The sequence below is a fragment of the Carassius carassius genome, chromosome 24 (genome assembly GCF_963082965.1).
Source record: "Carassius carassius chromosome 24, fCarCar2.1, whole genome shotgun sequence".
NCBI classification, from domain to species: Eukaryota; Metazoa; Chordata; class Actinopteri; order Cypriniformes; family Cyprinidae; genus Carassius; species Carassius carassius.
The window spans coordinates 27,423,439-27,437,483 of record NC_081778.1 but is presented as its reverse complement, the minus strand read 5'-3'; the positions used below and the strand labels follow the sequence as shown (position 1 = coordinate 27,437,483).

General features: G+C 35.7%; 1 protein-coding gene and 1 long non-coding RNA gene across 2 annotated transcripts; both read left to right on the top strand.

The window, feature by feature from the left end:
* The first annotated feature begins 7,883 nt into the window (after nucleotides 1-7,883).
* Nucleotides 7,884-8,327, top strand: LOC132103711 (uncharacterized). Its single transcript, XR_009423439.1, has 2 exons — nucleotides 7,884-8,129; nucleotides 8,213-8,327. It is a non-coding gene; the product is annotated as an uncharacterized LOC132103711 (long non-coding RNA).
* A 2,093-nt stretch (nucleotides 8,328-10,420) lies between these two features.
* LOC132103353 (proteasome subunit alpha type-2-like) lies at nucleotides 10,421-13,697 on the top strand. Its single transcript, XM_059508397.1, has 8 exons — nucleotides 10,421-10,517; nucleotides 11,552-11,628; nucleotides 11,777-11,909; nucleotides 12,305-12,427; nucleotides 12,572-12,653; nucleotides 12,788-12,861; nucleotides 12,948-13,005; nucleotides 13,408-13,697. The coding sequence occupies exons 1-8, from the start codon at nucleotides 10,477-10,479 to the stop codon at nucleotides 13,522-13,524; spliced, it is 705 nt and encodes a 234-aa protein (XP_059364380.1). The 5' UTR covers nucleotides 10,421-10,476; the 3' UTR covers nucleotides 13,525-13,697.
* The last annotated feature ends 348 nt before the right edge of the window (nucleotides 13,698-14,045 follow it).

Genomic DNA, 14,045 nt, shown 5'->3' with positions numbered 1-14,045 from the left:
CACGTGCTGCAGCTCAGTATCATCAGCTGCTCTACTCGTGTTCGTGTTCTGTTTACTACAAACTCAATTTGGGAATGTGTCATCATTAACTATAAATACAGTACACATATTTCATAAATCATCACTTATTCCTATTAAATATAGAGTCTTTAGAGTTCTTAATTATTGTCCAACTTCCCTGAAACCGCCTCTGGCCTATTCATAATCTACAATATACAGATTAGAAACATTCATCTTAAAAAAATTATAATAATAATAAAAATGCATATAGATCTTTTATCACACTTTCCGAAAATACTTTACACGCATGCGCAGTAGCATCAGTTCATCGGTTCTCAAATCGGACGCGTCCGAAAGAAACGGTTTTCGTTCAGTGTACTGGTGATCCGAAAACCGATGCAACCGGTTCTTGACTCGAGAACGAGAATCAGCTCATCGGTTCTCAAATCGGACGCGTCCGACAGAAACGATTCTCAGTTCAGTGTACTGGTGATCCGAAAACCGATGCAACCGGCTCTTGACTCGAGAACGAGAACTGCTCCAGCAGTGGGCGTGTTCGTTCGTCATCTGGCTCGGCTCGGTGTTCATCTTCAGTTCGGTCTACACAGCAGTTCAGTCAGTGTACTACAGCGTCTGCTTTGGCCTGTTCAATAACATATAGATAATAAATGGACAACGAATGTCACCAATAACATCTATAACTAATGGTTGCCCTTTTCATTTTTCTTTCCTCATAGGTAAAAATACAAACTTTACTTTCTGCTAACACCAGAAAAAGAAGAACCATGGCTAACTATGCTACCAACAAAGGTAAGCCATATTAATATAGTATCATTTAGAATATATAGTATAAAATATGGAAAGCAACACTGTAAGAGAGAATAAAATAATAAATTAACCTTGTGTAATACCTATATTGTTATTATTATTTTAATGAACAGATAAGAGCAATTAATATGTGTTTTATTGTATATTTGCATAGACTTTTTTTCTGCTTTGTTCGGATATAAATAAATCAATGGCCAGAGACAAGTTACTTGTGTGTTAAAATCTATTTACTCATACTAACAAAACAGTGTTTTGATTGTGATTGCTGTATGCAGTGATTTGGATCATCGGGAGTAGCTACATTCGTCGTGGGGAAGAGAGGGCCAGACCATCGGGGCCAATCTTGGCCTAGCGGCCAAGGTTTACTGGTTTGGCTGGGGTGGACTTCGATGGCACGGACTCCTTCCTTTCTTGTACCGGTCCCTAAGAGGAAGAGCAGCCCCGGATGTCCTGCTGATTCACTGCGGTGGGAACGACTTGGGATGCAGGAAGAGCATCGATCTCGTTGCAACTATGAAGCAGGATCTGCAACATCTCTATCGGCGTTTCCCTCAGATGACCATTGTGCTGTCTGACATCACCCAGAGACGTCGGTGGAGATCGGGCCTTCCGGGGAAAATTGACAAGTCCCGTAAATGGATGAACAGTGTCATGGCTACCTTTGTCTTGGGAATGCAGGGGAGTATTGTGCATCACCCTCAAATTGTATTTAACAAGCCTCAACTGTTTCTAAGAGACGAAGTTTATTTATCACCTAGGGGTAATGATATTTTTTTAAATAATTTAGCTGAAGGCTTGAGAGTCTTAATCCAGAAGGGGTGATGCTGGATTAAACCTCTCAACATGTTTTAAACATGAAACAGTTGAAGACTGTTAAATTGTTTTGGGGTTGTGTATGTGCCTTTTGTCTTTAGTTTAATACATGTTCACATTGGTAGACATAACACTGTTCAATAGTCACTGCTCTTTCTCCCCCCACTAGGGCTGGGATAAACGATTATTTTTTAAACGATTAATCTAGCGATTATTTTTTCGATGCATCGATTAATCTAACGATTAATTTTTCAGACCGATTTGATTTCGATTATCTCCCCATTGACTACTAACAATTTATACATGTTGATTTACATATCTGAATGAAAAAAAAAACATAAATTCCTTAACATTGCAATATATGTTTATTGCTCTTAAAATTACAAAATAAAAGACTGACTAAGAATGCATTACTTTGCACTTGTATAGAGATAGCATTCAATAAAACCTTGAAACCTTGAAAACACATAGCTTACTGAAACAAGCTTACTGAACACATAGGGCCTAGCTTACTGAAAAAAGAAGTTCTTTCAGATGAAAACAACAACAACTTGATGTCTAGTATTCAATAAAAAAGGTCACCCCAAAAATACTTTTTAGAGCAATTGAAAGAATACAGTATGTAAATGTAAACTTGAGGGCTTTAAGCTAATACAGAGAGTGCTTTTACAAAAAAAAAATAATAATAAACAACAGTGGGAGCCAGCAGCCTGTCATGGAGAAAAAAAATCTCAGAATGCTCCACGTGAAACTTTAGCGTTCCGCCCTTTTTCTATCGTGTCTAACGATTTTGGTTAATATGCACAAGGGAGGGAGAGAGAGAGCGCTCGTGTAGTTTGAAGACTGTGAGTGCCCGAGCGCGCGTGAAACTTTGGTGTTTCGCCCTTTTTCTATCGTGTTTAATGATTTTGATTAATATGCACAAGGGAGGGAGAGAGCAAGAAGCGCTCGTGTTGTTTGAAGACTGTGAGTGCGCGCGCAGCCGGGGCTCTCTCTCGTACGTGCCCTGTCACTGTCACTCACCGATCAAATAAGGCTTTGACAGCCGCCAAAAAAAAAAGATCAATGCAGAAAAACCCCTGGATTGGTTATATAACGTTGGACAGAATGTTGATCCGGCCATCGTGTATATTAAGCGCATATAAGGTAAACGTTTTGCAAACGTTTTTTAGAGAAATAAAAACAGGTCGACGAATCGATGCGCATATTTTGCGTCGACGTCATCGATGACCTCGACGCGTTGTCCCAGCCCTACCCCCCACCCTTCTTTCTCCCCTCCGTGCCATTCATGTATCACCCTAGCCATCCACCCCATGGCCTCTCACTTTTCTTCCCCATGACGAATGTAGCTAGAGAGGGATTGTTTTTGTGTTTCAATAAATAAATATTTATTAATGAAATTATTGAAGTCAGTCAGTAGCCTTCACAGTGAATATTGATAAGGGAGATGTCAAGACACCTTTAGATTACATTAGATTTTTATTGTCTTTTATTATCAATGTGTAGAGTACAAGTACAGAGACAATTCAATGCAGTTAGTGTCTAACCAGAAGTGCAAAAAAAGTGTGGTATAGACGTGGTGTATTATAAACAGTAAATGACATGAAAGTAGTATACAGTTAACCTAGTGGTACGGTATACAGTAAGGATGTTCATTTCAAATTTATTTGTATAGCGCTTTTCACAATACATATTGTTTCAAAGCAGCTTTACAGAAAATGCATTTCAGAAATGTATTAATTTAGTGCATAACATATCGCCGGCATCGAGTCGTCTCTTCACAGGTGTTGGGGCATCTGAAGTTTCCATGAGAGGCTGGATACAAACTGGAGCTGACATAGTCTATAACAAAAAAGCAGATGGGAAATAATTAGCATAGCTGCTTTTCATAATATTAATGCATTTGGTCTAATTTAACTGTAGTATAAAAGGTATGAGATGCATTATGTGAACGCTTGGCTAAAGAGATGCATCTTTAATCTAGTTTTAAACTGGGACAGCAAGACTGAGCCTTGCTGAAGAAGAAAAAAGCATATCACATTGTTCAAGAAAATGAATTAAATGGAAATTAATATCATTTACATTTACTGAATTTCATGTCATTCAGTTCATCCAATGAATTAAATGGAAATTAAACCAAAAGGATGAGAAGTGATGGATTGTTTTTTTTTCTCATAAAATATCTGCATGCCATGCTACCCAAAAATGATCTCACTACCCCCCACCCCAGTTGAGAATCAATTGCAGTGACAATGCAAAAGCTGATCTGTCACTCACAACAAACCAAAACAATAAAATGTGGCTGTGGTGGTATATTAAAATTGATAGAAAGCATTCAATTGGGCACTATAGGCTATCCCATACACAAAAGAAATATATTGAAATATATTTTAAAGTGTCAAAAATATATGTGGCATATATTTCAAATACATTTAAATATATTTGCATTGTTGTTCACTTATATTTATCATTTTAAAATATATTCTGAAATATAACAAAAATATATTGTGAAATATATTTACATTTATAGCATGTAATGTAAAATATATGACAAAATATATGGTCATAAAATGTTTAGCTTGCTAAAGATGGGTCGAAAATGTATTTTGATCATAGTAATTCCTCTACCTTTTCCCCTATACACAACAGTAGGCTACCATATTTCACTACTGAATTATGACACATAGCTATAATATATTGTACTGTACTTACATTTAAATTACTGCAGTGTAAAATGACAGATAGTTGCTTTCCTAGGACTATTAGGCCATATTAGGTGGCACGTACCTAACACTAAGTGCAATTATTAGATTTATTGTTGTTTTATTGACATCTTTCCTGAAGTCATTTAAATATTGAAAATATGCACAATATTTATGATGCAAGTACAACAGTGACACTCCTACAGTGAAGTGCACTTAAACAACAGATGTCTACACAGTGTCTAACACTGCATACACACACTATTAAATAACTGTATTCAATTCTGTTAAAATAGGGAAAAAAACTCGGCATTCTGTGTGTTATTACATAAAATTGTCATTTTAGGCCAATAAAGTCAGTAAAGGAGAGGGCGTGGCCTACTGGTTAGGGTTTTTGGGCTTGTAACAGGAGGGTTGCCTGTTCAATCCCGACCAGTAGGAAAAATGTGGGTGGGGGAAGTGGTACAGCACTGCTCTCCCATGCCCACATCCACGGCTGAAGTGGTCTAAACATATTTACATATATTTAACTTAAATATATTTATTGGGCCAATTTCAAATATTTGCATATATTTTAAATATATATTTCAAATATATTTATTTTGTGTATGGGATATGACACACACACCCATATGAATATGCACGTACAGACATGTGCATGCACAAACACACACATTATGCACATACACTCCCTATATTAACAAATATATATGATTGACACAGCCATTCATTTAAAATAAACCTGTTGTTGTGGCATATCACTTAGAGTACAATTAGTTTTTGGGCTTGGTTTCTGAATTGCAGGTGTTTGAGTTCGTGACCTATGGTCATGACTGCAGCTGGCTGCTGATGAGGCCGAAACCAGCACATCCAGTGCATTTAATTTTAATCTACACTATTTTATATATCCTCTATATTGACAAAATATAATCTATATTTTAATTACAGCATTTTATAGAAAATAAACATGACTGAAATCAGATACTCTTACTGTACTTTTCCTACGTTATGGTTTTCAGGTTACGTTACTCTTTACATCTCTGATTAGGCCTATATAATGATGATTAAAAAACACTGAATTAACAAAATACCACACAATACTTAGATGTCTTGAATGATGATCAGAAGTTTCTAAGGTCGAAGTATCACGGCTTTCCAGAAATAAGGGCTCAGACTAGCCAGGTATATATAAAGTTACGTTAAGTGCAAGCAAGCTGAACTCGAACGCTCAATGAGCATCAGAATAAACTCACATATGTCTGTGTGTGTGTGATTTTGGAAATCAATTCGTATTGTATAGTAATAGTCATTTTAGTTAGCTTAATTAGCTTATTTTGAACACGAACATGTACAATCATCCAAAATTATTAAAATTGATTCAAATAGCACATGCACACATACATGCATAAACGCACACATTAAAAAATGTTCGTTTCCTTCTATCTACATCAAACCGAATAGTAACCCATCCAAAACAGACATATACAATCCAGGAACCATACTGTCAGTATACAATATCCCCTCGAGTCATTTTCGTATCGATTCAATATAGGCTGTTCATTTATAGTCTCTTAAATTGCTTATTGTTCTACATGATTTAATCTCTTCACGTAAAACATTTGCCCATAGGCTGATATTCAAATAATTGTGAGCTAGGTGTTAAATCATGCAGTTTTGGCTAATAAATCATGGTCAAAAACACTTGAACAAAAAACTTTTTTCTTTATTTCACGTTATGTAGGCTATGGCATTTTGTAGATGGCTTCCGACCAGGATGAAAGGGATCACATTCATCTTCAAGCGTATATCTGTAAATAAATAAAAGAACGTTAACCGCGATTGACATTGAGATTTTTCTTACACTGCCTGTATAATTTCCTGATAATTTCTCCATTCCCGTCAATATACCGGCCGTTACCCGTACTTCATTATTTAATGAAGTAGATAAATTATTAAAGTTCGTGGATAAAAGCTACTTCATAATCATATGTATTCACTTGCCACATACCGAATTATTTCCAATTCCCCAAAAACGTTGTTTAAATATTTTGTCCCGTTGCTTTTATGGGCTTCTCTCTTGACGTCGCCTGCGAGCTTCTCCTCCTGTCTGTACGGTAATTTCTCTACTGTGCGACAGAGAGTCGCGTGGTTATGACGCAATCGTTAGCCTATTTTTACAAAAACTGTTTCTACGGGCCCATAATGTAACATAGAAGTGGAGCCCGTTATACATTGTCGTGTATCTGTAGAAATAAATAATGGACAAATGGAGTCTTTAAACGCCTCAGATGTAAAGTTATTCGCTGTCAAAGTTACGCCAAAATGAATGGGATGTCAATGGGATGCTAACGCAAGTGAAGTTCTGCTACAAGATGGCGGCCCCCAGCCGACTTCAACTTCCGGTCGACTTCCTTGCCGCCTGGGTCGGAGATCCTTTGCATTTCAGTGAGATCTCTTAGTTGTGCGTAATAAAAAATATGTTTTTTAAAAATATATTTTTTTGAATATGCACTATAGTAATACCATGTTTTTTTTACATATACGATGGTAATATGTTTTTAATATGGATTTCAACAATGGTGTCCTATGGGCATAAATGATCATCAGTTCAAATAAAAATGTGATTTTGAAATTAAACAGGATAAAGATGACATGGTTTACACTGTCATGTGACTTTGATACCCACTGATCATCTGCCAGTCTGCTTCACATTGGGTTCCTGTTCACCCTATTTTAAAAATTATTTTTAACTTTAATTTCAACCCTTTTTCAGCTTTGACCATGAAACCCTCCACAACAGCTGTATGATAATGACTTAAGGTGTTAACTCTTATTTTTCACAATATGGTACAGTATTCTTAAAAAAATCTAACTACCTTTCTAATCTTTTCTATTTTATTTTCATTTATTATGCAATTGTGTGTGTGTGTGTGTGTGTGTGTGTGTGTGTGTGTATATAAGACCTCTAACACTAGCTTGCTCTATTCTTTTTCTATTCTATCTGTTTTCTTTTTATTATATTATTTAAAGCCCTTGCTATGTGTACTGTGTTTAAGCTAACTGAGACTTGTTATAGCACTTGTATATCATTGCTCTTTTGTTGTTTTTGATTGCTTCCACTGTCCTCATTTGTAAGTCACTTTGGATAAAAGCGTCTGCTAAATGAATTAATGTAAATGTATCACTTGCATATTTCTTTACTTTTAAATCAATTAATTTATCTTATATCGTTTTATATAGTATAGCCTCCCTGTCTATGTACTACTGTTAAATTTACATGTTACTCATCTTTCAACTAAAACATTACAAGAACCGAACCAAAAACTGTTATAAAACAACAAAACAAGGGTATAAAAAAATATGAAGCGTAAACACAAAATAGTTAATGAATACGAAACTCTGATCTTTATTTAACAAAAGTCTTTATTTCACAGCAGTTATGTTAAACCAATGAGGACGTTTCCGATTGCATTCTATTATTCTCTTGTCTTTATCTGCTTCAGAGTGCGTTTCATTTTCATACAAAACAACAGACTCTTCAGCAGGAGCATTGAGAGGTCTGTCTTCCACGATGGAGATTTGCTTTCGAATCATTGCCGTCTCCTTCCTGACCTTTTCAAAGCAGAATCCACACAGAGTATGCTTTAGTTTCATGTTGCCACACTCTGGACATGGCTCAATGTTGTGCTGGTGAAGAGAAGAAAAAAATGATAAATTGCTATTTACCACAGCTAAGTATTGCATTGAAAGTTCTTTTAATTTGTATAATGCTATAACATTGAACCAGTGAGTTCTTACCTTGACTTGTATCAGTTTATTTGGGTTTTGTCTTCTGCAATGATTGACTTCAATGGTTCTTCTCTTTTTAGGAGCTGCCATCCAAACGATACTGTCCAAGACACTAGAGTTTTCTTCATTGTTCCTGTGATGGGACTGAGGAAGAATCTGGAGACCACTTACTGCCAGCACTGGCCCTGAAGAAAAGGTTTATGTGATGTATTAATAAAATCATTTTCAAACTGAGTTACTCAAATTATTTTTAAAAACACAGTAGCATTTAAAATATACTTCACCCCAATCACTGTCAATTTTTTCAATTCAATTCAATTCAAGTTTATTTGTATAGCGCTTTTTACAATACAAATCGTTACAAAGCAACTTTACAGAAAATTATGTTTCTACAATATTTAGTAGTAGCTAGTAGTTTGTGCACGTTTGACAGGATTTTAGAAAAATAAAAATAATAATAATAATACAAGACGTAGTCAGCTAGATGATGAACTATCAATATTATTAATTAATAGTAATTATAGGATGCAGTCACACATGTAGCAATAATTGTTAGTTCTGTTTGTTGATTCAAGGTTAGGATCATCTGGGGTCCTCTGAGGGTCAGCATCATCTCTTCTCAGGTGTTCTGGATCCAGACTGGAGCTTGTGTAAATCCTAGTTACCACGGGATGTAAATCCCGTGGCAAAACATAGAAACAAAATAGAGACATCATTAGCATAGCTGCTGATCCAACAAAGTAAAATTAGTTTAACCCAAGCTAAAGAATAAAAATGCAGATGCAACTACACTCACAATTTAAGAGATACATTATTCGAATGCTTGGCGAAAGAGATGCGTTTTTAATCTAGATTTAAACAGAGAGAGTGTGTCTGAACCCCGAACATTATCAGGAAGGCTATTCCAGAGTTTGGGAGCCAAATGTGAAAAAGCTCTACCTCCTTTAGTGGACTTTGCTATCCTAGGAACTACCAAAAGTCCAGCGTTTTGTGACCTTAGGGTGCGTGATGGGTTGTAGCGTGGTTGAAGGCTAGTTAGGTACGCAGGAGCTAAACCATTTAGGGCCTTATAGGTAAGTAATGATAATTTGTAACTGATACGGAACTTAATAGGTAGCCAGTGCAGAGACTGTAAAATTGGGGTAATATGATCATATTTTCTTGACCTGGTAAGGACTCTAGCTGCTGCATTTTGGACTACCTGTAGCTTGTTTATTGAAGAAGCAGGACAACCACCTAGAAGTGCATTACAAGAGTCCAGTCTAGAGGTCATGAAAGCATGAACTAGCTTTTCTGCATCAGAAACAGATAACATGTTTCGTAGCTTGGCAATGTTTGCCTGTCCATTTATTATTTAAAAAGAGAGATGAAGGGCATACATTCGACTTCAATATGATATAAATATTAAAATCTGCATATTTTTTAATAATTATAAAAAATTATAGAATACTTTTTAAATTAACATTAAAACGAAAGCAAATTTGAATTATCATACAAACCATTCAAATTTCAACATTTCAAATATTTATAATAATTAGCGTAATTAGCGTAAATATGATAGATCAAGACAAAAATATGTATATTTTAACACTTTTTGTTCTATTACTTCCCCTAAAAAAACAGACTATGCGTCTCCTTGAGCCCAGATATCACAGAGGAATGGCCAATCAGAGGGAAAAAGTGTAAAATGATATTAAATTAAGCTTAAGTGTGATTGAAGTGCATGTATAGTGATATGAGTGCAGGAGAGTAACACATTACAGTAAATGCACTCACCTAAGCTGTCGAGTCCTGCGGCTTGCGATAAACACAGCTCCAGACGCTGCAGAGTACGTCCGAGAATCTGAATTAAACCTGATAATGACATTGTATGCTGTGTTTTATATCCCTTTAATTTAACAGCCCTAACTTCCTCACGGTCACAGCTCAATAAGACCTGCAGTGCACCTGCGCGTGGTGGTTCTACAACCATGCATTCTGGGATTTGTAGTACATTTATAGGGTCAGGGCAATATATGTTCAAAAAAATAGTTAAGATTAAATAAAAAAAAAATATTAAATTAAATTTATGCATTTAGCAGACGCTTTTATCCAAACTTGTGTTCCCTGGGAATCGAACCCACAACCTTCTGTTACCACTTAAGCCACAGGAACATTTATAATTATATTTTATATTATTACATGGTTTTTATTAGTGAGGGTAAAATAAAACGTGACATGCAAAGTTATTTTAAACTCATCTTTAGGCTGAAATACCCACAATCCATTGTTACTCAAGAAACTCTTTCAGCCAATCAGATCAATTAGGTGCGTGACGTCACTTCCCCAACAGTCAGACACAGTCATGGCAGATAGAGGGTACAGTTTCTCTCTCACCACTTTCAGGTAATAAGCGTCATGATTTTGTTATATCTAATGTGTTCACCAAGATCAAAGGAGTGTGTGTTTTGCCGAATCGCGACGCTTGGGGTTTGTGGAGAGCGTTCCGTCAATCAGTCGTTAAATCATTATCCGAGCGCTGATGCAGAGTCACTGTGTTTCTGATGCAGCGCTTCTAGCATTCACGTGCATCAACGTTCATGAACAGAATAAACTAAACACATAATGAATCCCAGAGCAGCCAATTATGCCCTCTCATGGGTGTTTAAGGGACAGACTTGACTTGGCTCACTTTTGTCTTTGTGATTGAAATTTAATGATTTTACTTTCGCTTTCAGTGAATCATGGGGAGCTGATGTTGCATGAATGTTTTTGGAATGAGCATATAGATTATCAGTACTGTTTTTAGTTGTTATAATAAAGTGTAACTAAACAGAACATTTTTGTGTCAATGTAAAAGTACAAAAAAATTTAATATAATTTGAACATTTGCAAATGTAATAAGAGTGCACCTCATTTGTATATTTTGAATCTGTAAATGGGTAACAATGCAACACAAAGCTTTTTATATATGTTTTAACCTGTTTTTATACAGTCTATGGTTTAACACAGCACATTTCTATTGTGATTAAAGGAAAATAATAAGTTAACCCTTCACCTTACCTTAGTAGTACGTTTATTTCGAGCAAAAAATAATAATAAAATAAAATAAGTAACAATAATACATATTAAGACACATGCATAGAAAATTAGAACAGTGTATCTCACATATATATGTATTCATACATATACCTTACACATAATAACTACAAATATGGACACACACACACACACAAATACATATACATATGCAGCACGCACGCATACATACACACACACACACACACACACACACACACACATACCTACATACACATACAAACATTTATACATATTACAATTATGATACACATAACTACACTTATAACTTATATATATATAATACTTGCTCAAAAAATACTTGAAATCACATCACTTTTTTTCTTATTTTTTGTTTTCAGCCCTTCAGGGAAGTTGGTCCAGATTGAGTATGCTCTGGCAGCTGTAGCAGCTGGTGCTCCTTCAGTTGGAATAAAAGGTTAGTAATGTTCTTTTATTTGTCATGCGTGTCTTGAATTTGCATTATTTATAAAGCTTTATGGTTTTAGCCTGTGCTTATTATGAGCTTTGTGAACTGTGTCTATATAGCAAGTCACTTTAACTTATCCTTATTTCTTTTTTCACAGCTTCGAATGGTGTTGTTCTGGCTACGGAAAAGAAGCAGAAATCTATACTGTATGATGAGCAAAGTGTTCACAAAGTAGAGCCCATAACCAAACACATCGGTATGGTCTACAGTGGCATGGGTCCAGACTACAGGTACGGACTTGGAGCCTTCATGAATAAACGCTATATAATAATGAATCCTAATATAAATAACATGCAAGGCTGTCTTATATACATATATGTGAGTTGACATTCAAAACTATAGTTTTAATATTTTTAAATATTTAATGGAATCCAAAAATGAAAATGTACTTACCCTGAGGTCATCCAAGATGTAAATGAGTTTGTTTCATCATTCTCTAAATCTATTCCAAATGAAGAAACAAACTGATCTGCATCTTGAGTCCATTTTCATTGAAAGAAAAGAATAAACTAATCTAATCTGATTTTTCATATTGTCGTGCTTTTAATAGAAAGGTAGGATTGTGTGGCAAAGGTAAGATTCTTAATAAGAGTTTTGTTGTAACGGGTTTTAATCACGTCTGCAGGGTTCTGTTGCGGAGGGCACGAAAGCTGGCTCAGCAGTACTATCTGGTCTATCAGGAGCCGATTCCTACAGGCCAGCTTGTTCAGAGGGTGGCTTCTGTTATGCAGGAGTACACACAATCAGGGTATGTGTGATGTCTTCATTGATATTGTTCTGGAAGTTGCTCTACAAACAGCTGTTTTGCTAAATTAAAAAGAGTATCCATCTACCAGAGTGACAATGGCATAACTTGCAGATTTTGTGTGTTTGTGTAATTGTTTCGACACAGAGGTGTTCGGCCATTTGGCGTGTCACTCCTGATTGCTGGCTGGGATGAAGACCGTCCGTACCTTTTCCAGTCTGACCCCTCGGTATGCTATTCACTTTGGTATTATTGTATTACTGTAATCTGTAAATTTGAACTGAAAAACTAACGTCTCTTAAAATTTAAGCTCTTTATAATGCACTGTATTAGAAAAATAAGATGGAGTTTTATCTGTTTAAGGGAGCATACTTTGCATGGAAAGCCACAGCGATGGGGAAGAACTATGTGAATGGGAAAACATTCCTTGAAAAAAGGTATAAATTGTAATAACTGAAAGCGTAAAACCCTTTTAGCCTTCCTAAACATACATTATCTCATTTGTTTCATTTTCCTGTTCTAGATACAATGAGGATCTGGAACTGGAAGATGCGATTCACACTGCTATTCTGACTCTTAAGGTAATGATTTATGACTCTTAAGGTAATGATTTATTACCCAGCCACAATTGCTAAAAGGTCTGTTAATTGCAGTTATGTATTTGATACCGTTATTATTTGCATACAAGATCCAAGATTAACTTTTGTCCTAAGGTAAAATATTTGGTAGCTGTGAAACTGTTACATTATTAAAATAATTTTCCTATCGCAATTAAATCTCTTTATCTAGCTGCTTTTCATTGTGCATTTGTGACAAACGAGCTAGAGTCAATATCTCACTGAAACTGTAACTGTCACAAAGCATGGTGTTTTATTTACTTGCCAAAACCTTAAATTGAATTGCTGAATATTTATTTTAGGCCCTGTTTGCATGAGATTAAAATGTCAAACATTTAATATTAAGTATGACTACTTTTGTTACAGGAAAGCTTTGAAGGACAAATGACTGAGGACAACATTGAGGTGGGAATCTGCAATGAAGCAGGATTTAGGCGACTGACCCCAGCGGAGGTGAAAGACTATCTAGCCGCCATTGCTTAAAAAATTATCTTTCAAAATTGTAGATTGAGCACTGATTGTCTTGTCTTCATTAGCACAACTTCATTAGTACTTATCCACGAGCATTGTAAAGGAATGGAAATAAGTGAAAGTTGTATTGTTTATATTTTGCTGTTCTTTCTTACTTGAGGAAAAAATAAAAAAGTCTTTAGAAAGCCTGTCGGCTGTTTCCATTTGTTCTGTTGTGCAGTGTTTAAGATTTGAGCAAACTGCGTAAAAGATAACAGAGGATACTTTTATCATTACTTTAATTTGAAAAGGCGGTTAGAAAATATATATGACATTCAATATCTCTTTCTTCGTTTGAGTCCCAAAACAAGCTCATGAGGGGGTTTGGCTTGCGTCAGCCAATCAGAATCTTGAGCATCGCGTCGCTCACGGCGCGCCAAAAAATGAGCCGGTTCTCCTTTCCCCCAGTATTCCTACGCAAAATCGTATAACTTCTATGGATAAAATCCGCAATGTTTTTGTAAGTGAAAGGTCCAGCAACGTATATTATTAGT

Excerpts from the sequence above, each read along its gene's own strand:
- LOC132103353 (XM_059508397.1), top strand. The coding sequence starts at position 10,477 with ATGGCAGATAGAGGGTACAGTTTCTCTCTCACCACTTTCAG. Across the intron at positions 12,428-12,571 it reads CAGGAGTACACACAATCAGG|AGGTGTTCGGCCATTTGGCG; the intron begins GTATGTGTGATG and ends GTTTCGACACAG. Across the intron at positions 12,862-12,947 it reads AAAACATTCCTTGAAAAAAG|ATACAATGAGGATCTGGAAC; the intron begins GTATAAATTGTA and ends TTCCTGTTCTAG.